General features: G+C 37.0%; 1 protein-coding gene across 1 annotated transcript; it reads right to left on the bottom strand.

Moving 5' to 3' along the window:
- IFI44L (interferon induced protein 44 like) lies at positions 1-26,553 on the bottom strand. The gene is given in 13 exon segments (XM_035727408.1): positions 1-126; positions 866-1,038; positions 1,349-1,449; positions 9,030-9,201; positions 10,139-10,142; positions 11,696-11,844; positions 15,278-15,473; positions 16,207-16,228; positions 16,231-16,254; positions 16,774-16,857; positions 16,860-17,263; positions 20,033-20,142; positions 26,541-26,553. Coding segments are annotated over 10 exon segments (1,311 nt in total). The 5' UTR covers positions 17,254-17,263; positions 20,033-20,142; positions 26,541-26,553; the 3' UTR covers positions 1-126; positions 866-873.
- Between the last annotated feature and the right edge of the window lie 225 nt (positions 26,554-26,778).

Genomic DNA, 26,778 nt, shown 5'->3' with positions numbered 1-26,778 from the left:
TTAAGAAATATCTGTTCTTTTTAATTAGTTTAAATTCATATCTTCATCCAGAGACAAGTGAAACATTCTCCCTCCTCTATGTTCACTTCTTCTCTCCAGCATTTCGTTCTCTTCCAGTCTTCCCTTCTATAAGGAGAAAAATTTTCAGTACATGTTATCAGTCTGGGAAAGTTGGGAGGGATGCATAATGGCAGGCATGCTTGCTCGCTATTAGGCACTGTGCTAAGTTCTGTGAATACAAAGGTATGTAAAATCCAAACTCTGCTTCTTAAAGAACTCACAATCTAGGGAAGTGGATATCCATGTAACCATTTTTAAATTGTTATTCAAAGTATTAGTACTCACATAGAGTTCTAAATAAAGTGCTAACGACAAATAAGTAAGAGGATAGTCAATTTTGCTGGGAAGGTTGAGAAAAATGTCACAGAAATTAAAATCTCAAATGGTAGTTTGTGGTAGGGCATATCTTGGCCCACCACTGCTCAAGGTTGACCTTTGAGCTTGAGGTATGACTGATCCTAGAAGAAACCATCAGTTAGATGCTCTCAGGGATCAAAGGCAAAACACGAATGAAAGCAGAAGTCATAAGGAGGCTGTCAGCAGAGACCGACTCTCATTGGGGCCTGCCAATCCAGGATTGGACCAAGTATCAGAACCAAGGCAACTGATGGAACATGGAGAGCTGGAACATTCCTACAATTTTGTCTGAAAACAAAATAAAAAAGAATAGAAACAAAGCACATATCCTAACATGGCTGTCAGGTCTAGAGCAAGCTGATGGGCATCAGCCATCCAGTGAGGTAGAACTCTGCGATTTTCACAAAGCACCATGCTTTATGAGAGGGGCATAAGGGGGCCAGATCACCTGTTTCCTCAAGGCAAGTCCTCAAAGAAGTCCTCTGCTACCCGTAACATCTGCCTCAGCACAAAGAGGATCTGAGTGTCCTTTAAAGGGTCCAGCTTCCACTCTGATGTATAATTTTCAACCACAAAGGTATTATAAATAGGATCATTTAGCATTTTGCTGACATGCATTATCTGTGGAAAAATTAATAAGCATAACTCATATCTGAAAATTGACTGAATTCAAATATAATTCAAGAAAGAAACTGAAAAAGCAATAGCTTGATAAGTAGTTCTCTTCTGAATATAATTATAATACATTATAATTTAAAACAATAATTATTGTTTTAAAGTGGGACATAAACTTGAATTAACTAAGCAATTGATCCATGTCTTCGTTTACCTGTGAATATGTAGTATGAGCGTGCACACACGCACACACACATGCACACACACATACTATAACACTATTACAATAATGCCTAGTTAGAAATATATTCTTTACCTGGCTTTGGGAAGTCATAGGTTTATCCATGTTTAAAAAGTTGTCCTGAAGAAATTCACTGCAATTAGTCGCTTTAGGAAGCAAGAGGACACATGCTGTACCTATATCAAAGAGATAAGTCAGTTCTTTTGTATCATAAACAGCAATGTTTCAACACAGTAATTAAGTATGAGTGAAAGCAGCTCTCCTAAAGAATGAAATAACCCTAGTAAATGTCAATATAGAACCTGAAGTTCTGCTAATAGGAGAAATGATCTTTTTCTTCCAGCATGAGAGATCATTTCTAAATGTAACTAAATTCATACTGCATTGCAATCATCTACTATTCCAAATAGTGTGTTTTAAAGTGATCAGGGGGAGCAGGGGGAAAGTGGTTGCTGGACACTAAGGACTGAAAAAGAACCCCAGAAATTGAGGAAGGTTATGTGTGAGTATTTGTAAAAGCAAAGCACACTGATTTCACAGTTCTACTAAGGACCCCTTGTCCTCTCCCAGTTGGCTTCTAACCGAATCAAAGTTCTGCTTTACTAACAAATGCTTCCCCAGAAAAAAATATAAAACTGAGATTTCCAAATGCCATTCAAGGATACCCCTGAGAGACTTCTTTACCGGAGCTTTTAGTATTTTCCCTTTACATATCTCTTGTGTTTGTGATCCCTATTATTAAACGGTTGCTTTTATCATCTTCCTTTCATCCAAGTCCCAGAAGATTAACTAGCAAGGTTGGCCAATTAAATAAAACCTGGTTTGTATAGAAGGCAGTTCTCAATCGACACATATAATTTCTTTCCAACTTCTGCTAAAATGGAATTCTTCTCTTTCAGAATTAATGCAAGGTCTTCTTAGAGGCTCTAAATCAGCCCAGTTGGATGAACAAAGCCTTGCCACCCAGCATGGGGTGTGGCCAGATGTCCTTGAAAAACATCATTTCCCAAACCTTAGCACTTTGTAACTCAGTCTTACCCCAAACCCAGCATAATTTCAGAGCTGTTACATGTTTATACAGACAGTCCCTGACTTCGCATGGTTCAATGTAAGATTTTTTGACCTCACAATAGTGCAAAAGCGTTATGAATTTGGTATAAACCATACTTCCAAATTTTGAATTTTGATCTTTTCTGGGGCTAGAGATATGAAGTATGGTTATTTCTGTCAGCCGTGTGACCACAGGGTAAGCAACATAAAGTTACAACCAGTCTGTGCCATACAACCATTCTCTTTCTCATTTTTACTATAGCATTCAATAAATTACATGAGATACTCAACACTTTATTATAAAATAGGCTTTGCGTTACATGACTTTTCCAGCTACAGGCTAATGTATGTGTTCCCAGCATGTTTAAGATAGGCTATGCTAAGCTACAGTGTTGGTAGGTTAGGTGTATTAAACACATTTTCAAGTTACAATAAGCCCATTGTAAATTGAAGTAGATCTGTATATGCTTATACTTACACTGAGTACATCTCATGTTTATTACAATATTTAGATTGAGAACTTATTCCCAATATATAGGAGACTAAAGTCCAGTGCACTTAAGTTAACTTTCTCAAGATCAAATTATGACTATTAAAAATTCTAGATTTACTTAGTCAATAAGACAATCCTCTGTACATTAAGCTGCACAGCTTTTCTGTATCAAGTGGTATTTCTATTGATATACTAAACAAAAGGCTCTAGAGTATAAACGACCAACAATTCTCTTCTTTAAATGTCTTTTTACCTTTTGGCCACCTTCATCCATCACCTATTTCTCCCACCCCCAAACCCCCACCTCTGGCAACCATTGATCTGTTCTCTGTATCTATGAGCTTGTTGTTTTTTTCTTTTAAATGTTTCACATATAGGAGAGATCATACAGTGTTCATCTTTCTCTGTCTGACTTACTACACATAGCATAATGCCCTTGAGGTCCACCAATGTTGTTGCAAATGGCAAGATTTCATTCTTTTTTATGACTGAATAATATTCTTGTGTGTGTGTGTGTGTGTGTGTGTACACTCCATCTTCTTTATCCATTCATCCATTGATGGACAGTTAGGTTGTTTTTATATCTTGGCCATTGTAAATAGTGCTGCAATGAACATGGTGGGGGAGTGCATATATTTTTTTGAGTTAATGTTTTCATTTCATGGGGTGTGGCCATGAATAAATACCCAGAAGTAGAATTGCTGGATTGTATGGTAATTCTATTTTTAATTTTTTAAGGAACCTCTGTGCTATTTTCCATAATGACTACACCAATTTATATACCCACTAATGGTGTACAAGCGTTCCCTTTTTACCACAACCTCACCAATACTTGTTATTTCTTGTCTTTTTTATAACAGCCATTCTAGCAGTTATGATATGATAACTCATTGTGGTTTTATTTAGCATTTCCTTGATGATTAATAATGTTGAGCATCTTTTCAGGTACCTGATGGCCTTCTGGTATGTCTTCTTTGGAAAGCTGTTTACTCATTTTCTGCCCATTTTTAATTAGATTGTTTTTATGTTTTGTTTTGTTTTGTTTTGTTTTTGATTGGTGTGAATTCTTATATATTTTATTTTTTAAGGATTAATTTATTTATTATAAGGAGGGAGAGCAAGGTGTGGGAGAGGGGCAGAGAAAGAGTGGGAGAGAGAATCCTCAAGTAGACTCCCTGCTGAGCACAGAGACCAACTTGAAGCTCTATCCCAGGACCCTGAGGTGGTGACCTGAGCCAAAATCAAGAGTTGGACGCTTAACTGACTGAGCCGTCCAGGCGCCCCTTTATATATTTTCTATATCAATCTCTGATCAGTTATATGATTTGCAAATATTTTCTTCCAGTCAGTAGGCTGCCTTTCTATTTTGTTGATGGTTGCCTTTGCTGTGCAGAAGCTTTTTAGGTTACTGCAGTTCCATTTGTTTATTTTTGCTTTTGTTGCTTTTACTTTCGATGTCAGATTCAATAAATCATCTCCAAGACCTACAGCAAGGAGCTTACCACCTATGTTTTCTTTTAGGAGTTTTATGATTCCAGGTCTAACATTCAAGACTTTAATCCATTTTGAGTTAATTTTTGTGTATGGTGTAAGATAGCGGTTGAGTTTTATTCTTTTGCATGTGGCTGTCCAGTTTTCCCAACATCATTTATTGAAGAGATTGTCTTTCCCCACTGTATATATTATTGGGCCCTTTGCCATAAATTAACTGACCAAAATGTGGATTTATTTCAGGGCTCTCTATTCTGTTCTCTCGATCTATATATCCATTTTTATGTTAATACCATACTTTAAAAATCACTATGACTTTGTAATAGACTTTGAAATCAGGGAGCATGATGCTTCCAGCTTTGTTCTTCTTTCTCAAGATTGCTTTGGCTATCTGGGGTCTTTTGTGGTTCCATACAAATTTTAGGATTGTTCATTCTATTTCTGTAAAAAATGTCATTGGAATTTTGATAAAGACAGCATTGAATCTGTACATTGCTTTGGAGAGTATATGCACCTTAATAGGAATTCTTCCAATCCCTAAGTACAGAATATCTTTCTATTTATTTGTGTCTTCTTCAATTTCTTGCATTAATGTCTTATAGTTTTCAGTATGTATGTCTTTCACCTCCTTGGTTCAATTTATTCCTAGATATTTTATTCTTTTTGATGTAAAAGACTATTTTCTTAATTTCTCATTTTGCTAGTTCATTATTACAATCACAATATGGTGGTGAGGTCTCTAGGTTTTCTTTTAACTCCATAAATCCTATATTGGCTGCTGGAGAAGTGCACCACTAGGGAAAACCAACTGGAGCTGGTAAAAGGAAAAGGAAAGAAAGGAACAAAAGGGGAAGGGAGAGGAAAGGGAAGGGGGGAGGGAAGGGAAGGAAGGAGACGGCAGGAAGTCTGTTGTCTCTTGCCAAGCATGAGAAGAAGAGCAACCTAGCAAGATAGAAAACTTTCACACAAGAGCCACACTATCCCAGCCAAACACCATGAAAGAGCCTCAGTCCCATCCACAGAAGTCTCTTCCCTTCTCTATCCTCCACACTCCGCCAGGACAGTATCATAGAAGAAGAATGGGTAGGGAGCCAGGACTTTTATACCTGTACTGTGCTATGTCCCTGTTGATGGTATCAATGGAAGTTCCTTGGGGATCCTGGATATCCACCCCCACCATCAGCAATAGGGTGCCCCTCCCTCCTTACCAGGGTCCAAGGAGGCCAACTGAGAAAGTGAAACTATAATCACCATTCCCCCAGCTTTAAGGAGACTCCTAGCCTCCTTTGGTATCAGTGAAGATCATATGGGGAGCAATAACAAAGTTCGCTTTCCCCCAGAGGTGTCAACCAAGGCCTAATGGGGAACCTGCACTTTTACTTCCACAAGCAGAGTGTAATAAGAGGTCTGCTAAAACACAAGATTTAAATAAGTTCCAGGGGCACCTGGGTGGCTCAGTCAGTTGAGCACCCAACTCTTGATTTTGGCTTGGGTCATGGTCTCAGGGTCTTCAGATGGAGCCCTGAATTGGTCTCTGCACTTGAAGTGGAGTCTGCTTGTCCCTCTCCCTCCCCCCACTTGTGCTCTCTCTCTCAAATAAATAAAATCATTTTTTAAAAAGAAAAATAAATAAATAAGATCCAGGGTCTCATCGTATAATACCCAAAATATTAAAGGTATAATCAAGAATCACTTGCCATACCAAAAACCAAGAAAACCTACCTAATCAACATTTGTAGAACATACACATAATTTTCAAGTACCCCTGGAACATTTACCAAAATATAATACCGACTAAGCCATAATTTAACTTCAAAAACAATTTAAAGAATTTAAATCAGAGTGTGTCCTTTGACCATAATGGATCAAACTGTAAGTCAATAACAGAATGGTAACAAGAAAAACTCCAAGCACTTAAAAACTAAACAATACATTCTAAATAATTCATGAGTCATAAAGGAAGTTTCAAGGGAAATGAAAAATACATTAAACTGGAAGATAATAAAGATACAACATATCAAAATTTGTGTACATAACTAAAGAAGTGTTTACAGAAAAATATGTAGCACTCAATGCTTATAATAGAAAAGAGGAAAAGTCCAAAATTAATAATCTAAGTCCCTCCCCTCAAAAACCTAGAAAAAAGAAGGCAAATTATATCCAAATCAAGAAGATGAAAGAAATCCTAAAAAGCAGAAATCAATGAACAAACTGAAAACAGGAAAACTATTTAAAGTATCAATGAAACAAAAACATGGCTCCTTGAAAAGACTAATAAAATTGACAGACCTTTAGAAATAGTGACAAAGAGAAACAAAAGACATAAATCATCAATATGATGAAGGACACAGGGGATATCCCTACAGACCCCACAGACAGAAAAAAATAGTAAGGAAATGCTATGAACAATTCTACACACATAAATCTGACAACTTAGATGGAATAGACTGAACTAAAAATTACAAACTATCCAAACTCACCTAATATGAAACAGATTATTTTAATAGCTTGCTAACTATTTTAAAATTAAATTGTTGGTATTAAAAACCCTGAAAAAGGGGCACCTGGGCGGTTCAGTCGTTGGGCGTCTGCCTTCGGCTCAGGTCATGGTCCCAGGGTCCTGGGATCGAGCCCCGCATCGGGCTCCCTGCTCTGGGGGAAGCCTGCTTCTCCCTCTCCCGCTCCACCTGCTTGTGTTCCCACTCTCGCTGTATTTCTCTCTGTCAAATAAATAAATAAAATCTTTAAAAAAAAAAAGAAAAAAAACCCTGAAAAATAAATCACCACTTTAGATGATTTCATTGAAAAACTCTACCACAGATTTTAAGAGAAATTAACACCAATTCTTCACAATCCCTTCAGGAAAATGGAAGAGAAACTCTTCCCAACTCATTTTATGAAGCCAGTGTTACCCTGACACCAAAACCTGACAACAGCAGGAAAAAAAAAAAAAAAGACCTACACTACAGCTCAATATCCCTCATAAATATAGATAAAAATATTTTAATAAACTATTATCAATAAGATTCCATAATATGTGAAAAGAATTATATATCATGATTACATGGGTTTTATTCTAAAGAGACAAGGCTGGCTCAAGATTAAAAAATCAATGTAATCCAAAAAACAAACAAACAAAAAATCAATGTAATCTTCCATATTAAGAAAGCAAAGATCAATTTCATGATTATATCAAACTGTGGGAAAAAACTATTTGATAAAATCCAATACCCATTCATGATAAGGAAACAAAAACTCTCAGACAACTAAGAATAAAGAACTTCCTCAAACTGACAAAGAACAACTGTAAAAAATAACCTACAGCTATCTTTGTAATGGTGAAACACTGAATACTTTCCCCCTAAGATCAGAAACACCACAAGGGTATGTGCTCTCATCACTATTATTCAACATAGTACTGGAACTTCTAGCCAGAACAATATGACAGGAAAAGGAAATAAAAGGCATGCAGATTAAAAAGGAGTAAATTATCCCTATTTAAAATGGCATGAAAATCCCAAGGAATAAAAGAAAAAACTTTCCTAGAACTAATAAGTGAGTTCAGCAAGATCACAAGAAACAAGATCTACATACAAAATTCTATTGTAAATTGATGTACCAGCAATAAGCATTTGGAAACCAAAATTTCAAATATGATACCATTTTTAAAAATTAAACACTTAGGTATAAATCTAGTAAATTATGTATGGACTTGAATGTTAAAAACTGTGGAACACTGTTGAAAGAAATCGAAGATCTAAATGAATGGATAGACATATTATGTTCATGGATTAGAAGAACTCAACAGAATAAAGATGTCAATTCTCCCAAAATTTATATATGTGTTTAATGTAATTACTATCAATATCCAATCAAATTTTTTTGTAGAAATAGGCAAAGTAATTTTAAAATTCCCATGCAGGGGGAATTGAAGATGGCAGCATAGGAAAACTGTGAACCCACCTCCGCCTACAGACACAACAAATTTACAACGACGTATGGAATAATTTTCCTCTGAAAAGGACCTGACAACTAGATGAATAGCACCTCCACAAGCAAAACAAAAGCAGTACATCCAGAAGGGTATGAGAGGCAGAGACACTGGCTTACCCAGGACCCCACTCCAGATGCAGTGACCCCACAATCAGGTGGGATTTAAAAAAATATGAACTCTTTCTCAAGGAATGAAGAGATTGTGCCCAACATCAGGCACCCCAACCCTGGGGGCTGGCACCAAAAAGACAAGCCCCAAAATGTCTGGTTTTGAAAATCAATGGGGATTAAGAGCAGGAGAATCATAGAACTATAAAGAACAGAGATCCCAATCCTAAAGGGCTCCCACACAAACCCAATTGCTGAGAAAGCAACAGACTGAAAAGCACCTAGTGAGTGAGGCAGACCCACTCACTACTTTGAAATCTACACGTGATAAAACAATACAGAGCTACGTGCACACATTATAACAGTGTCAATTTTCTGGTTTTGATCTTCCTTGTCAGGTCACATAATGTGGGGAGGTGACTATCAGATCAAGCCACTTGAAAATCACATGTGACAACAAAATATGTGAATGATCTCTGTCTCCTATTGCCACCAACCAATGTGGGACTCAGGAAATTGGGTGAAGTGTTCATAGGACCTCTCTGAACTCTTTTTGCAACTTCCTGTGAATCTGTAATTATTTCAAAATGAAAGTTTTTTGATAAGGACAATGAGACTCACCACAGCTCAAGACTTCTTTTTGAACTTGTTTGAACTTTGCGACCATCTTAGAGGAGAGATCATTAATAGAGTTGATATCTAAGACATAAGCCACACAGTGAATCCTGTCCTTCAGTGATGGAGAGCTGATGAAGGTAGGATGATTGGGCATAATTGGTTTATTGGGGCTCAACTGTTATAGAAACATAAGATAATATTTAGAGAGTCTTTGCTGAGTTCTTTAAGACATATTCATACCTCAAATGTGACTACCACTAACCTCCAACCCAAAACTGTCCTCCCTCTAGCCACTCTTCACCCAGGTTAATTAGTAGTACCCTTCCATACCTCCTCTCCACTATGAGTGTAATATTATATCTTTCTCTTTTTTTAATATTTTTTATTTATTTATTTGGCAGAGAGAGAGAGACAGCAAGAGAGGGAACACAAGCAGGGGAATGGGAGAGGAAGAAGCAGGCTTCCTGCTGAGCAAGGAGCCCAATGCAGGGCTCGATCCCAAGACCCCGGGATCATGACCCAAGCCAAAGGCAGATGCTTAACCAACTGAGCCACCCAGGTGCCCCAATATTATATCTTTCTTACAGAAAGACCACTTCATAGAAGTGGTGAAAATGAGAATTACACATGCTTTACATTATCCATAATGGAAATATTTCAGGAAGGTACAATGTTTAAAAAGCTAATTTCAAATCCCAGTCTCCAGGAAAGAAAGAAAGAAAAAGAAGAAAGAAAGAAAGAAAGAAAGAAAGAAAGAAAGAAAGAAAGAAAGAAAGAAAGAAAGAAAGAAAGAAAGAAAGAAAGAAAGAAAGAGAAAGAAACTACCATTGACATTGGTTACACATCATTTAAGACTCCTCTCTAAACATTTTGTGTACTCAAATGGACTAATGGATAGAGAAAAAAGGAGAGGGGAAAATATATTGAAAATGCATTTTTAAATAAAATACTATAATTTCTTTAATTTCACAGAAGAAAAAGAAACGAAAATGAAACAGAAGAAATACCAAATTTTAAGTTAGTATCTCCTTACAACAGAACAATAATCTTTCTAGGATTGAGAAGATAGATTTAAAAATACAGTAAAGGGACCTCCCTACAGGGGGAGGCACCTGGGTGGCTCAGTTGGTTAAGTGCCCACCTTCAGCTCAGGTCATGATCTCAGGGTCCTGGGATCAAGCCCCGCATTGGGCTCCCTCCTCAGCAGGAAGCCTGCTTCTCCCTATCCTTCTGCCTGCCTGTCACTCTGCTTGTGCACTCTTTCTCTGTCAAATAAATAAATAAAATCTCAAAAAAATTAAAAATATAGTAAAGGGCTACATTCATTATTTTTTACCCATATGTTTCAATGTTGGACTGAACTGACTGCCTCTCTGTTATGAAAAATGAAGGTTTTGGGGTGCCTGGGTGGCTCAGTTGGTTAAGCGACTGCCTTCGGCTCAGGTCATGAACCTGGAGTCCCGGGATCGAGTCCCATATCAGGCTCCCTGCTCAGAGGGAGTCTGCCTCTCCCTCCGACCCTCCTCCCTCTCATGCTCTCTATCATTCTCTCTCTCTCAATAAATAAAAATCTTAAAAAAAAAAAAAATGAAGGTTTTCGTAGGCTCACGATTTCTCCCATCTCTCTGCTCTGTTGTACCTCCCTGTACCTTATGTCTCCTTAGATTGTGAGGATAAGAATTATGTTCTTAGTCAACTCTGTGTTTCCAGTAACTAGCAAAGTATGTGGCACAAATGAGGTTTTTAATCATGGCTTTTTAGTGTCTGAGTACATAGTTAAGGTTTCTGATCAAGCACAACTGAGAAGCAATGGAAGTCACTGTTCGGAAATTGAGGCTGATTGTATTATACCCAATGCCTAAAAGAAAGGGGATAATAATGGTTGACCTTTTGAGAATATAAAGTACATCATCTCATTTATCTTCTCAGGCACCCTATGAAATGGGCATTATTATTACCTACATTTCACACATAAAAAAGTAAGACTTACGGAGACAAGTATGTTACTTGCTTATGGGTGCACATCTAGCTAGTGGCAGAGCCAACCTTTGGATGTTATTTAGGTAGCATTTAAGTAGTGAAACCTAAGTATTTACAGTATAATAATATCACACTTCAACAAAAAGTGGTTAATTGTTCCAAGATTTTGTCTAATTGATCAAAAAAGTGCATGAGATTGAACTATTACTTTCCTATCTATTTTACAATAAAGAGTGAAATAAACACAATCTCCTCCTGTCCTTTTTCTGGGATCTGTATGAGTAAAATGCTGCCTTTTGGCTGTATTTCTTTTCTTTTCTTTCTTTCTTTCCTTTTTTTTTTCTTTTGAGATCACCTTATTTTTTTTTAAGTTATCTCCACGCCCAGTGTGGCGCTCAAACTCATGACCCTGAGTTCAAGAGTCACGCGTTCTACCAACTGAGTCAGCCAGGCACCCCATTAAGAATTCAATTAAGATTGAGTTCAGAGGCAGATATGAGAATCTTAATGCTGTAGAAAATAAGTTACTCTACTTTACTTATATGAATACTTATTCATTTAAAGCAGAGTAGTGTTGGTTGATGTTGAAAACACTATGACAGTTGAAACTGCCTTATGGGGTAAAAACTTAAAAATAATTGATGAAACTGATTTTAAATGTTTTAGAGATTGGAGAATTCTTACCTGATTATCTGTCTGGCACACAGCCTTTTAAGATGTAGGGTATGTAATCCACACACAAACCTACTCCTTCTTTCTCATGTAGCCCCATGGAGTGACACAACCTAAATGGCAGACATTTGCCATCTTTCCCATCTTTAATAGGATATATCCTATACTATAAAACAAAGTATATCAAAGGGAAAAAATTCATTCTTCAACTAGCATTCAAGACATGACAAAAGGAAGAACAGAAAGTGGCTAATATTTTAACACTGTGGTCCTCAAACATTTTGGTCTCAGGATCACCTGATATTCTTAAAAATTATTGAGAATCTCAAAGATATTTTATGTACGTAGGTTATATCTATTGATATTTAACATACTAAAAATTTTAAGCAAAAAAATTTAAATATTAAAATACAATTATGAATCTATTGCACTATCAACCTAAAGGACATTTTTATGAAAAAGTTATTTCCAAAAAAAATATTAAAAAGAGCAGGATCAATTTACTTTTTGCAATTCTCTTTACTATCTGGATTAATAGAAGATGGCAGGATTCTTATATCTGCCTCTGAATTCAATCTATTGTGATATATCATTTTGGTTGAAGTGTATGAAGAAGATTTAGCCTTATGTATATATAGTAGTAGGAAAAGGAGAGAGTATTTAATTTAACAGCTTTCAGAGAATTGTGGATATTCCTCATTAATAATGCATCAAAGCTCAATAAGTGATAATTTATCCAAAGGTTAGCTAGGATCTGTGACATTTTCATACTCAGCTACATTAAATTCATTGATCTATCTTATGCGTTGAGTATATTTTTTATCCATGCATGACTTATAAACCCAATGCATTTGGTCATTTGAAAATATTGGCTCTAGATAAGATCTTCCAAACATTGGCACATTTCACCACACAATATTAAAACATCATATTTGTTACTAGCACCATTAATCTCATCAGGTAAGTTTTTAAGTATTGAGAAGTTATGAACCTCAAAGTGGTGGATCCAGGTTTCCCAAAGTTCTAATTTTTGTTTTCTTAAAAGCTCAGATGTTATCACTGGCAACAAACATTGCTGGTTGGCTGTTTTTCTTGTAGTGATATGCTAACTTTGTGCATTGTCCATAAATGTCTACCGAATACCTAAGTATGAATAATCAAGCCTGTCAATTGTTTTCTCATTTATAAAGGATGTTACATGAAAAGAGTTCAGCTCACAACTCAATTGCACCAGTGTCTTTACTTGACAACCACCATATCTTGATATGCCTTAGAAACCCTTTGTATGTATTTCCCATTTCATCACACAAAATATATATATAAAATAATAAAAAGTGAGTTTAAATAAAATCAATGGTTGTTACTTAGTCATCAATTACATTCTTAAATGAAACTAGCATTTTGTTTACTGCCAGTGCTAGGAACGTATATAGCGACTACTAATAAAGCTTGGTGCCATTGCTTGATTCATGCTAAGGCGCCACCCAAAAAATAAAACTACATGTGTATGATCAGTTCAAATGTCAATACTCTAGAGAAAGCAAAGCCATCTAAGCATTATTACACAAATAATTTTAAACTCATAGATCCCCTAAAATGCCCTCAGGGACTCTTAGGGGTCTACAAACCCCACTTTGAGAAGCTCCACTTTAACAAATCTTCTTTCCTAAATAAAAACACTCATTGTGATCCCAAGAGTATTTTTCAGAACTCTGAAAAATTTTTATTGGTCAAATATACTTCCACAGAGGCATAACTATGGAACACTCAGGAAGATTCACAAAGAGAAGTACTTCTCAATGATACCAGACAACACTTGAATCGCGAATCTCCCATTCCACACTAGGCAGATGAGAAGCCCTCTACTACCTATTGTAATCTGTACTGGAGTCAAAAGCTCCCATTGGTCCATAAGTCCAATGCCCAGGAGCAATACCATTAGATATTTTGATCTAAATGAACAGGACTTACTGGTGCCTCCACGTGAAAGGACTTACACTGATGCAGTAGAGTTACACACTTAAAGTGCATTGTAAAATTTCGAGATCAATAGGCACATTCATAGTTTTCATTAATCTGTTTACTTCATAAATGTAATTCTTCAGGGGTGCCTGGGTGGCTCAGTCGGTTAAGCATCTGCCTTCAGCTCAGGTCCTGATCCCATGGTCCTGGGATCGAGCCCCAAGCCCCGCGTCGGGCTCCCTGCTCAGCAGGGGAGCCTGCTTCTCCCTCTCCCTCTGCCGCTCCCCTGCTTGTGCTCTCTCTCTCTGTGTCAAATAAATAAATAAAATCTTTTAAAAAAAATTTAATTCTTCAAAGAGAAGGGTCTCTGAGAAATGAAATAAAATACTCTGTTTCCCCAACAAATGTTCTGTCTTGTATTCCTTCAGTTTATATAGTAGTATTTGCATTTCATTTGGACCTAAAGATCTACATCTTCTCTTAGAGCAATGCCTTTGGAGCTTTCAACATGAAAAGGAGGGAGATAGAGCCTGTCCTGATGAGTACCTCCATTACAGCACCTATCACATTGAATAGTACTTATTTGTTTATTACCTACACTGAAATCCCTGAGTAAAAAGACCAGCTCTCATTTGTATTTAGGTCTTTATTGCCAACACAATATTTCACAAATAGAAACATTTCAATCAATGCTTAGTGTATTGAAGTGCCATTGCAGTACCTTGCTTTGGCTTCTGAGACTAGGCTAAGATACCAAAATAAAGTCAGTCAAATAGATAGAATCTAGCCAACATCAAGAAATAAGATGTGATTCTTGAAAGTCTTAGAAAATGTTTTCAGCTATTAAATGTGACACAAAACTAAAATGAACCATTACTGTCTTATGCTAAATTTTGCATTGACAGTGCACTCATATTTCCAATCAGAAGATAACAATATTTGCTTGTAGCAATCACAGAAAAATACAGCTTGATGATGAAATGTTCTATTCATTCCCCTTAATTTTTTTATTTGATTGTGTAACATTGACAAGCATAGAAGGGAAATAAGTTTTTCCACAGTAATTTGTAGATCTAAAGTAACAGTTTTAAAAATGGTATTAGTACTTACATTTGTTTACAAATAAGATAGTGTTTGTAGGATCACTGATAAATTTACCCTTTGAAGGTTGACCCACCAAAGTGAATTGCTGTCTTGCTTTTCACGATCATTTCTTATAAAATGGTCTTGTAAAATGGACAAGTGTTATAATACATAATTTTCATTATTTTATTACCAAAAAAAAGAAAAGAATTTCAATCCAGGTAAAACCATGTGGGACATAAGTAAAAACAGACTTCTAATATAATGGACAAAGATTTCCACAAAGTTTTTAAAATTTTAGTGCTGTTTTTTTTTACAAGTACCAAAAAGCATTCTTCATATAACTGCTTCTTGCATGCACAAAAATGAAAAGTGAAACACAACGGAGGGAATTCTGAATCAAATTTTACTCCTTTTTTACATTTGATTTAGCATTTAATTGCTTGTAGATCAGGAAGAGGTTAATGTTCTAAGAGAAAATGGCAAAGAAATGAACAAACCTGATAATTGTAATTGATAAAACAAAATCCTCAGGAAATCCTTAAATAACTTACGTTTTAAGTAATGCTGGTGACATCAGACGCCACTGTGGCTTGGTGAGTCACATGGCCTCGGAAAACAGACTTCACTGAATTGATAAAACTAGACTTTCCAGACCCAAATGGACCTAGCAAGAGATTACGAATTTCTGAAATAAAGTCTACACAGGGTTTGTAGGCTCTGAGTTCGGCTAGCAGGGGATTTCTGTGCCTGTCAAATAATATGCGGTAGGTACTTAAAGACAAGAGCCAAACTTCCATAGGAACAGCACAATTCTGCTGCTTCTTTCCTTCCTTTTAAAAGTATGTTTTAATTACTTATTATCTTGGCATTAACATCTATCATATGATTTGAAATGGTCTAAGGTTATGCATTTTGTGCTTGAAGAAAATGCGTTTATCTATATCTGAGTAAAGAAACATTAACCAGCAACCAAATCATTGTTAAACTACGAACCTTAGACCACACAAATCTAACAAATAGCAGTAACAATGAAGATGAGTATTATTTCAGTAATAAGATTATATTAAGGAGAAATAAAATATATGCAATACAGATATTTATCTATAAATTGGGGAAAGGGGGCTTTGTTTTTAAAACTTACTGAAATTCCCCCAAAAACTTTATTCCCAGGGAAAGGCTTCGGACAAATTACCTGAAATAGTCGTCTAGACCTTTCTGTCTGGAAAACTTTGAATCTAGCAAGTCCAAAGAGAAACATAAAGCCAAACTATTGCCTGGTAGATTTTTAAAGGTTCACAGTTGGTAGTGATTTTGTCTCTGTTGTTGCCATAATTGCCTCGAACGTATTACATAAGTAACATTATAACTCATTTTTATCACTCCAAGTTATGATTTTTATCTTACTATTTCATTTCCAATGCCATTTATAGAAGTGTTCTAAAATAAAATGAGTAACAGATCGTCCAAGAACCTAACTTACTTCGTGGCTCTTGTTATCTTGTTATGTAGTTCGTATCATCCTCAGTTCCTGTAGGAAATAAACATAGCATAATAAGCTTTTTAACTTGCCTGGCTAAATATGCCCAAGTCTACCTTCTAAATGAGGCAGAAAGTCTGCTTATATAAACCAGGGCTGAGCTGTCCAGTTGGGAGTTAGGGTTGGCAACATCATGCGAAGAGAAGGGAAAATTAACCTCCCTGCACAGTAACTCACTCTGGAAACTCTCATATAACTATCCCTACAGATCCTAGAGCTGACCCCAAAAGGGGTCACTGTGCCAACATAAATCCCACCCTCACTGGCTCTCCCTCTCCATGTCTCCACTTCTCCTTCTCAACTCATTTTGCTCAAAGCTGCCTATACTTTCTGAGTAATACCTCATAACTTTTATGCTTCCTAGGTTTCATTTTGAAGTTTATGAAAGAGAAATTTGATGGCATGAAATCTGATGTTCCTCTCATTTTTCCTTGTTCTTGCAGCTAAATTATGACCACAAACACAAAGAAAGACTAGAATCAGAATGTAGGATTATCTAATTTAACAAACTTTCAACTCAAAAAACTTCACATTCCAAATACTTGATGTCAGACAGGATATATACTCCTAAAGCTTTGCTTAATGAAGCATCCTAGAAAGTCTCTTTTTGCCTGGATCTACAGACAACATCTCTTGACTAAAGGAATAAAATACCAGTTATCCAGAAGCAATTTTTGTTTCTGTTTCTAAAACTGCAGTTGTCATTTCAGTTGCATTATTCTTTTGAAATGAAAAACAGAAGGAGGGATTGTGCCTTTTTAAATGGTCAGACATTTCAGGATAATGCCCAAGCATAAAGACCACAAAAGTCATCTTTATATTAAAGTAAATTATTGTTACAGTAAGTCCCTGACAAGTGCACCTGGCAAGCATACCAGAAATGTTACTGTCGTGGACACTAGACTTATAAATAAGTCTCAAGGACACATTCCCAAGCATCTTCTGCAGACTTTTCTCCTCACTCCATGTCAATCTGGTTGTCACTGCCATTGTTCTGTATCTGATAGAAAAACAATAATAGATTGAGAGGCTAGTTAGTATATCGTAGTGGTTTAAAGCACAGATTTCTGCTTCTAGCTTCAGCATGTTATTTTTTTTTCCTCTGGCCCCAATTAAAACATGTTATTTGTTTATACACAAGGCAAATATATATATATATATATATATATATATATATACACATATATATATAAATGGAACAATAGTAGGTACCTATAAAAAATAGATAATTTAGAAATAAAAAATACCATTACATTTTTTAAAGTCAGTAGACAAAGTAAATGGAAGCCTAGGTAAAGAATAAAGTAAAATTAATGAATCAGAACAGTGATCAGCAAACTTTTTTCTTAATGACAGAGAGTCAATACTTTAGGCTTTGTGGGCCATATGGTCTCTGCCGTAATTACTCAACTTTGCCAATGTGACACAAAAACGGAGACAATATATGAACAAATGGCATGACTATATTCCAATAAAGCCTTTTTTATCAAAACAGGTTGGAGTCACACAGACCATAGTTGGTCAACCCATGAATTAGAAGGTAGGAGAAAGGAATTTATACAGAAAACAGTTCCCAAAGGAAGAAACTGACATATGAAAGGAGTTAACAGACATCGAGGTCCTACAGCAGCAGAATAAACCATGAGCCATCATGCCAATTCTTTCAATGAGAAAAATGAGAACACAGGGTGAACTGTAAATACATGTATTTGAAAGCATTGGAGGGCTAAGATTTGGAAAAGCAGTGAACACTGAGAGGTAAGCTTGGCATTTGGGAGCACATTTCTCTAAGGAGCATCTGTTAGCTTTAGAAGAGGTGCCAGAGATGCTGAGATGTTGGGCAAAACTTTTGCTGGACTCCCAGAGCTAGAAGAATAGAGCACAGCAAAGAGGATGCCTTGGCAACCCTCTTCTCAGGCCGTGGGCAAGGAGAGAGAGAGAGAGTTAGCAAGCCAGAAAGAGAACACAAGTCAGGGGGAGATGCAGAGGGGGAAGGAGAAGCAGGCCCCCCACTCACTGAGCAGGGAGCCTGACAACTTGGGGGGTGGGGGTGGGAGGGCTCAATCCCAGGACTCCAGGATCTTGAGCTGAGCTGAAGGCAGTCGCTTAACTGACTGAGCCACCAAGGCACCCCTGTGGGCAAGGATTCTGAAGAGCTACAGGGAAGAAGGAAGGGTGGGCTAGAAGTGGACAGACTTAACTCCATCTTTAAGTAATTTCAGTCTATGATTGGGTTAGTATAAATGAAGTTTGCTTTTGTCCCCAGCTGCATGGCAGATGCAAAACAGATCTTGTTTAGACGAAGAAAACATCTTTCTAGGTTTAATTTTTTTTATATTCAGTGACTCATATTCATCATAAACACAAGAGAGGAAATGAAACAAAAGGATAGAAAACCAAGAGAAAAAGCAGAACACAGAAATAAACCCATACTGTTTATTCATTTGTTTTGTTTTTTAAATTCCACATGTAAGAGAAATCAGATGGCATTTTTCTTTCTGACTTATTTCACTTATCATAATCCCTTCGAGATCCATCCATGTTGTCCCAAATGGCAAGATCTCATCCTTTTTATGGCTGAGTAATATTACTCTGTGTGTGTGTGTGTATGTGTGTGTGTGTGTATCTCACATCTAATGGAAAAACTGTCTCTAATGGAAAAGCAGTCAAAGTATATGAAGAAGACATTCACAGATGAGGTAACTCAAATGAATTATAAACATACAAAAAATGTTCAACCATTCTAGAAACAGAGAACTATAAATTAAAGAATGAGATATCATTTCACATCAAACAAAAGTCCAGCAATACCAAGTTGACCGGGATATGGAGATTCAATAATATTCACATTATTTTGAGAGACACACATCATTTTGGGGAACAAGTACATTCATAGCAGCATTGTTTAGGATGACATTAGAAGACTGCATGTACAAACTTTGGCATATGCACACAATGAAATACTAAAGATTATTAAAGTGACTGAACTAGACCTATTTGTATCCACATTGATAAAGCTCAAAAAATTAATCTTGAGTGGAAAAAAGCAAGTTGAGAATGATACACTTAGTATGATATTATTTAAATAAACTGTTGGGGCGCCTGGGTGGCTCAGTCATTAAGCATCTGCCTTCAGCCCAGGTCATGGTCACAGGGTCCTGGGATCGAGCCCCACATTAGGCTCCCTGCTCGGCAGGGAGCCTGCTTCTCCCTCTGCCACTCCCCCTGCTTGTGTTCCCTTTCTCGCTGTCTCTCTCTCTCTCTCTATCAAATAAATAAATAAATAAATCTTTTAAAAATAAAAAAATAAAAATAAACTGTTAACACAAAGCTATACTCGAGATCATGTTTAGATATATACGTATATACAGCAAACGCATAAAAACCAGCAAAACAATACTTTATCCCAAAGTCTGGATAATATTTCCCTAGGGGGAAGGAAGGGAAAAGAAAGGAATGTAGGAGAGATTCACAGAAAACTTCAACATTATCTGTAATGCTTTTGTTTTTCAGGGGTAAAAAACAATTCCAATTTGATAAAGCAAGTCATTTTTAAAAATCTGATAGAACTGAGTGAGATTACACTGGAGTTTACTTACTCTCTGGAGTTCCCTGTGTTTGAAAAATTCATTAAAAACAAAACAAATAAAAGGGGAAGTTATGATCATTAGCAGCAAGTTTCCTCTGAAATTCTTTTTCAAAAGAAAGGCAAACAAGCAATTTTCTTTACACAGAGCTAGGAAACATTGGATGGCAAAAAGTCACTTACCTGTTTTTTAAGAGTTGGATTGAGCTTACATGTGGTGTTAGCTGTTCTGTTTCATGTATCCAGCAGCCCCAGTTTGGAGACTGGAAGGTTCTGCTGAGATTTGTGGCTTCCTGTTTGAAAGAAAGGAAAGTGAAACTCAAAGCAGCAATCAGCAGGCAGCATGCGACCTGTCATTTTCTTTTACCTTGCTAGAAACAAAGAGACAGAGAAAACGAAAGGGAAAAAAAAAAGATTTCTGCCAAACACATGAGAAAGATCTTTGGTCCCCTCTGTAGCCTTATGTAGGAATGCATGAAATGGCAATTAATAAAAAAACCTGCACTAAAACTAATAGCTAACATTTCTTTACATTTAACTATGGACTTGACTGTGCAACTGTATGCATTTTCCTCATTTCTTCTGGAAACAATCTCATACAGTCATCACTCTTAGTATCTTTATTTATCAAAGTATGCAAACGAAACTTAAGGACATTAGGTGACTTTGGCCAAACTAATTCCACGAGCAGAGGGGTGGCACTGGCTGGTATTCAAAACCAAGTCTTTCTGCATGGGAACAAACAGATGAGGATTTGACTTCTCCAGAATTCATTTATAAGGCAGTGCACAGCTTCGTTTCACATTTACACATTCAATCATTCAACACAGGCTTAGACCCTGGGGAAGGATAATGCTGAGTAAGATAAAAACCCTGCCCTCACATCGAATGTCGTGTGCTCAGGGAGACCGTCAGGTACACAGAGAGCTATATTCATGTCCTACGTGCTACAAAAGGGGTAAAAACCAGATCCCCTGGGCACCAGGATGACAGTGGACTCACCCAGGCTTAGGGCACTAGTAAAAGCTAGCAAATCAAAGTTTAGACCGAGACACAAAGTTGTAGGGAAGGAAGAAATTTCCTTCTTCCCTCCAAGGTTTTTCCAGCTGGTTTAGGAACTAAACTGACATGAGACAGATTAACAAAAGGAAAAAACAAAGTTTTAGGATATGTACATGGAGGCCCAATAATAAAACTGAGACCCGAAGAAATGACAAAGGCAGGCAGTTTTTATACAATTTAGACAAAGAGACAATAAATTTGTGAGAACTTGGCAGGATAAAGAAAAGAGATGTTTGGGAACTTTCATTAGTAAGGAATTCTAAGTGGAATTTGGGCTGAGGTAGCTATAGGTCTATAGATTGGTACACACACACATATACACACATACAAACACACACACTGAGGTTTATTTCTACTGCTTTCTTGGCTTTAAAGTCCCTCTCTTTGGTGATAAGGGTGTCTTTTTACTTCTTAGTACAGGGAGGATATTTTTCATGTAAGAGATTTATTTCCTGCTTTCTGGGGGTCAGAGAAGGTCTAAGTGTCCTTGCACCAACTCTTTCCCAAGTAGCTTCAATTCAAAATAATCAATATGTCATTGTGGTACCTTTGGGGGCAGCCCACTTTGGGCCCCTACAAAGTATAAGGAAGAAGTGAAGCAAGAGAGAGCACAGTGTCATCAGGGACCTCCAAGGATTTTAGACTGCCTGGAATGGACCGACATCATCAAACTGGCAAGCAATGAGGCTAGGGAAGTGATTAGGATTTTAAAAGTCTTTATTTAAGTTGGATTTTATCATGAAGACAATATGAAGATTCTAAAGGCAGAAGAATGGCATGATCAAAATTCAAAGTCTTAGGAAGAAGAGTTAGTTTTTTCTTGCTTTGTAACAAATATCATAAACCTAGAGGCTTTAAAACAACTCACATTCATTATGGCACAGTTTCCATGGATCAAGAAACCCAGCATGGTTCAAATGAATTTTTTGCTCAGGGTGCCTCACTCAAGGCATTGGCCAACTGTGGTCCCATCTTTCTATGGGAAAGAATCTGATGCAAAACTCATTTAGGCTACTGGCAGAATTTAGTTCTTTGTAAGTGTAAGACTGAGGTCCCCTTTTCTTTGCTGATTGCCAGCCTGAGGCTACTCTCAGCTCCTAGTCGTTGCTCTCAGTTTCTTGACAACAACCTTTGCACTCATCTTATACAAGATGGCAGCAACAGAATCCTCCAAGGTCAGCAGCAGAATCTTCCCTGTGTCAATTCTCCTTCATGCCTTGAGTCTCTGCCTTCAGAAAGAGTCCCTTTCTTTTAATGGCTCACCTAATTTTTTCAAGATAATCTCTTTCTTAAAGACAATAAATGAATCATGGAAGTGATATCCCATCATCTTCAGATCTCTGCCGCACTCAAGGGGAGGGAGTTGTACAAGCAGGTAGGCCATTGGGGGGCCATTATAGATTTCTGACTATAACAAAGGACAAGACCAGAATCAAAGAGACTAGTTTTTAGCCTTTTGCATTTACTTATTCATTCATTCATCCATTCACCCATCCATTCTTTCTTCTTTTAATAAAAAATATATTGAGCACCAATATAAAACACTCTGTGTTAAACCCTGGGGACATAAACAGACATAGATTTTATGCTCATAAAACCAACACAGAACGAGATTAGGCGAGGCAATGCATCAACCTAAGAATAAGATGAGGTGCAATAAAGAATTTAAGCAAATAACAATGGCATTTCTCAAAGTGCTGGAGCAAACAATCCTAAAATTTGTATGGAATCAGAAAAGACCTTGAATTGCCAAGGAAATGTTGAAAAAAAACAAAGCTGGGGGCATCCCGTTGCCTGATTTCAAGCTATATTACAAAGCTGTGATCAACAAGACAGCATGGTACTGGCACAAAAACAGACACATAAACCAATGGAACAGAATAGAGAGCCCAGATATGGACCCTCAACTCTATGGTCAAATAATTTTCAACAAAGCAGGAAAAAATATGCAATGGAAAAAAGACAGTCTCTTCAATAAATGGTGCTGGGAAAATTGAACAGCTATATACAGAAGAATGAAACTCGACCATTCTCTAACACCATACACAAAGATAAACTCAAAATGGATGAAAGACCTCAGTGTGAGACAGGAATCCATCAAAATCCTAGGCATAGCCAGTAACCTCTTCGACATCGGCCACAGCAACTTCTTTCAAGACACATCTCCAAAGGCAAGGGAAACAAAAGTGAAAATGAACTTTTGGGACTTCATCAAGATAAAAAGCTTCTGCACAGCAAAGGAAACAGTCAACAAAACAAGGAGGCAACCCACAGAATGGGAGAAGATATTTGCAAATGGCATTATAGGTAAAGGGCCGATATCCAAGATCTATAAAGAAATTCTCAAACTCAATTTGCAAATGGCATTATGGGTAAAGGGCTGATATCCAAGATCTATAAAGAACTTCTCAAACTCAACTCAAAAAAACAAGTAAGTCCAAAAATGGGCAGAAGACGAATAGACACTTCTCAAAAGAAGACATACAAATGGCTAATAGACACATGAAAAAATGTTTATCATCATTAGCCATCAGGGAAATTCAAATCAAAACCACATTGAGATACCACTTTATACCAGTTAGAATGGCAAAAATTGACAAGGCAAGAAACAACAAATGTTGGAGAGGTTGTGGAGAAAGGGGAACCCTCTTACACTGTTGGTGGGAATGCAAGTAGGTACAGCCACTTTGGAAAACAGTGTGGACGTTCCTCAAAAAATTAAAAATAGAGCTACCCTATGACCCAGCAATTGCACTCCTGGGTATTTACCCCAAAGACACAGATGCAGTGAAAAGAAGGGCCATATGCACCCCAATGTTCATAAAAGCAATGTCTGCAATAGCTAAACTGTGGAAAGAGCCGAGATGCCCTTCAACAGATGAATGGATAAAGAAGATGTGGTCCATATATACAATGGAATATTACTCAGCCATCAGAAAGGGTGAATACCCAACTTTTACATCAACATGGCTGGGACTGGAGGAGATTATGCTAAGTGAAATAAGTCAAGAAGAGAAAGTCAATTATCATATGGTTTCACTTATTTGTTAAACATAAGGAACAGCATGGAGGACATTAGGAGAAGGAAGGGAAAAATGAAGGGGGGGGGCGAATCGGTGGGGGAGATGAACCATGACAGACTATGGACTCTGAGAAACAAACTGAGGGTTTTAAAGGGGAGGGGGGTGGGGGGATGGGTTAGCCTGGTGATGGGTATTAAGGAGGCACGTACTGCATGGAGTAATGGGTGTTATACACAAACAGTGAATCATGGAACACTACATCAAAAACTAATGATATAATGTATGGTGACTAACATAACATTAAAAAAAAAGAATTTAAGGCAAACACATAATAATCTTCTGGTTCTTTTAAAATATTTTTAGTTATTAGACCATGGGCAATAGAATATGAAAAAGCTACCTGCACAGAAAAACCACAGAATGAATTAATGTCGCCTTTGCTGGATTAGGAGGTAACATGGCCATCTTTTTTGAGCTACTAGCGTACTTACAAGATCTGCTGTATAAACCTTTTATCAGTTAAAAATATATTTTTAAAAACCACATATATAAAAATATATTGATATTTTCATTGAGTTTTGAGAATGCCATTTATTGATAAAGAAATAAATCTTCTTAAAAGGTATACAGAGGCTGTTTAAAGAGAAAGAAATGGAAGATGGAGAAATATGAAGAGAGGATATTTCCATCTCCCAAGTCCTAGGTTGGTGGCAATAATGAGTGGTTGAAATCATTCCTGGGCCTCCCTGGAGTAAAGCCCTAAATCCTACACTCCAGGCCTCAAAGACTGAAATGGCCAAAGTTTTGTTTGTTTGTTTGTTTGTTTGTTTGTTTTTGTCACTTGAGATATTCCCGGAGCTGGATAAGGGAACCCCCTCTCAAAGCAGGGAGTATCATCCACTTCGTGTGGCCAGTCGGGAACACCGAGGAGCCAGGGCTACCTCACCTGAGGGAAATCAAAGTGTGGTTCTGCCTTCCCTCTCCTTCATGGCTCTCCCCGTTCTTCTTCTGCAGCCTCTTCCTGCCACAAACTGGGGTCATTTATTTCCCAGTACTGTCTTGCCTCGAAGATTTCATTTTCCTGCCATCCCCTTGGCTTCCTATCTCATAGTTCCTTCTTATTTTATTCTGCCTTCTCAGCATGTTTCCTTCTTTGGCCTTCTCCTTCCTCCTCTGTAGTTTTCCCCCCTCTCTGCTTGCCATACCTTAGCTGCTTGATATACATGAAAAATGAATTAAATGAAATAGATGAATGACAACTTAGAAGCCCCAAAGATTAAAGAAGAACCTAGTAATAGCCATTTAGACACAATCTACTTTTCTAAAGGGAGGTAGAACATATTTAAAGAAAAGTGTCTCTTTGAGAAAATAAAAATAATAAAAATGAATGGTTTCCTTATGATTAAATGATTCCCTTATGATTAAACATTTACTTTATCATTTATTGATTTCATATTACTCTGCATTAGAGATGAAAAGTGAACTGATTTAAACTCAGACTTAGTCTCAGGAAGAACAACCTACAATGACACGTTCATTGCCATAACACGGGTGTTTTTACATTGAAAAAGCAATGTAATTTGGCATATTAATAAAAAAAGATAAAAATAACATAATAATATTAATTCAAGGGTAAAGCACTTAAACTCCGACACCAACTCACATAATAAAATAAAATTTTAAAAAAAAAAGAATTAACCAAACTTAAAAAAAAAAAAAACTTTAGGGGCACCCAAGTGGCTAGGTTGGTTGAGTGTCTGACTCTTGATTTCAGCTCAGGTCACAATCTCAGGGTCATGAGATTGAGCCTCCAGGCCTCCTGTCCGGCAGGCTCTGTGCAAAGCGTGGAACCTGCTTAAGAGTCTCTCTCTCCCTCTCCCTCTGCCCCTCCACCCTGCACTCACACTATCTCACTCTCTAAAAATTTAAAAGAAAATTTTTTTAATTTTTAAAAACCTTAACTTGGAATAGAATGAACTCTCCCTAATCCAATAGCGTGGCTGGTAATAAACAAATACAGCATGCATCATATTTAATGGTGTAAAACTGAAACATTTTTCCAAAAGCAAGACTATTTGTTATTACCAGTTCTAGTCAATATTTGAGGCCTCAAATCTAGACATGCAGTAAGTCAAGATATAGGAATAAAAAGTATAAGGATTAGAAAGGAAAAAATAAACCCAGTTATTTACATAAGCAAGATTGTGTATGTGAAAAATAAGGAAGAATATACAGACACACTATTAGCTTTCATATGTAAATTTATCAAGCTCAGTGGATAAAAGGTAAATTGCCAGAAATCTACTAGATTCTTATATAAGAACAACAGCAAAATTAATAATAAAATACAATACATGAAAAAATTAGGAATAAATGTATCATATGATTTACAAGAATAGAACTAACAGAAAAATACCATGTTCACATAGTGGAAGACATTATTATAAAGATGTTATATCAGCCTGGATACAACTAGGAGAAAGAAACCACACAGTAAGATCTGGGAAAGTTTAATTTAAAGAACAGTGTATGGTAGTGATGAGGGATTAGCTAGAAGAAAAAAACTAAAAACTATAGTAGAGAGCAGATGTCAGGAATAATCTTACCCTTAGGGTGAAATAGGACACACAGGAAGATGTCCCAGCAGGTGTACGAGCAAGACCTGGTTACGGCCTTGGCTCACTAAATGGCAAAGAAGTACCTGCAGTGGAACTGTGAAAATGGCTGGAAATTCACCCCCTTGGGTGCTAGGGAAAGCTGCTCAGAGGAGTCTCACTGGAGTCCCTCGGCTGCAAAACCGCTCAAAAGGGGGAATACGGGGGAACGCGGCGGGCTGCTGGGGGC

This window comes from Zalophus californianus, chromosome 4 (assembly GCF_009762305.2).
Source record: "Zalophus californianus isolate mZalCal1 chromosome 4, mZalCal1.pri.v2, whole genome shotgun sequence".
Classification (NCBI taxonomy): domain Eukaryota; kingdom Metazoa; phylum Chordata; class Mammalia; order Carnivora; family Otariidae; genus Zalophus; species Zalophus californianus.
This window is presented reverse-complemented; position numbering and strand designations above follow the sequence as displayed.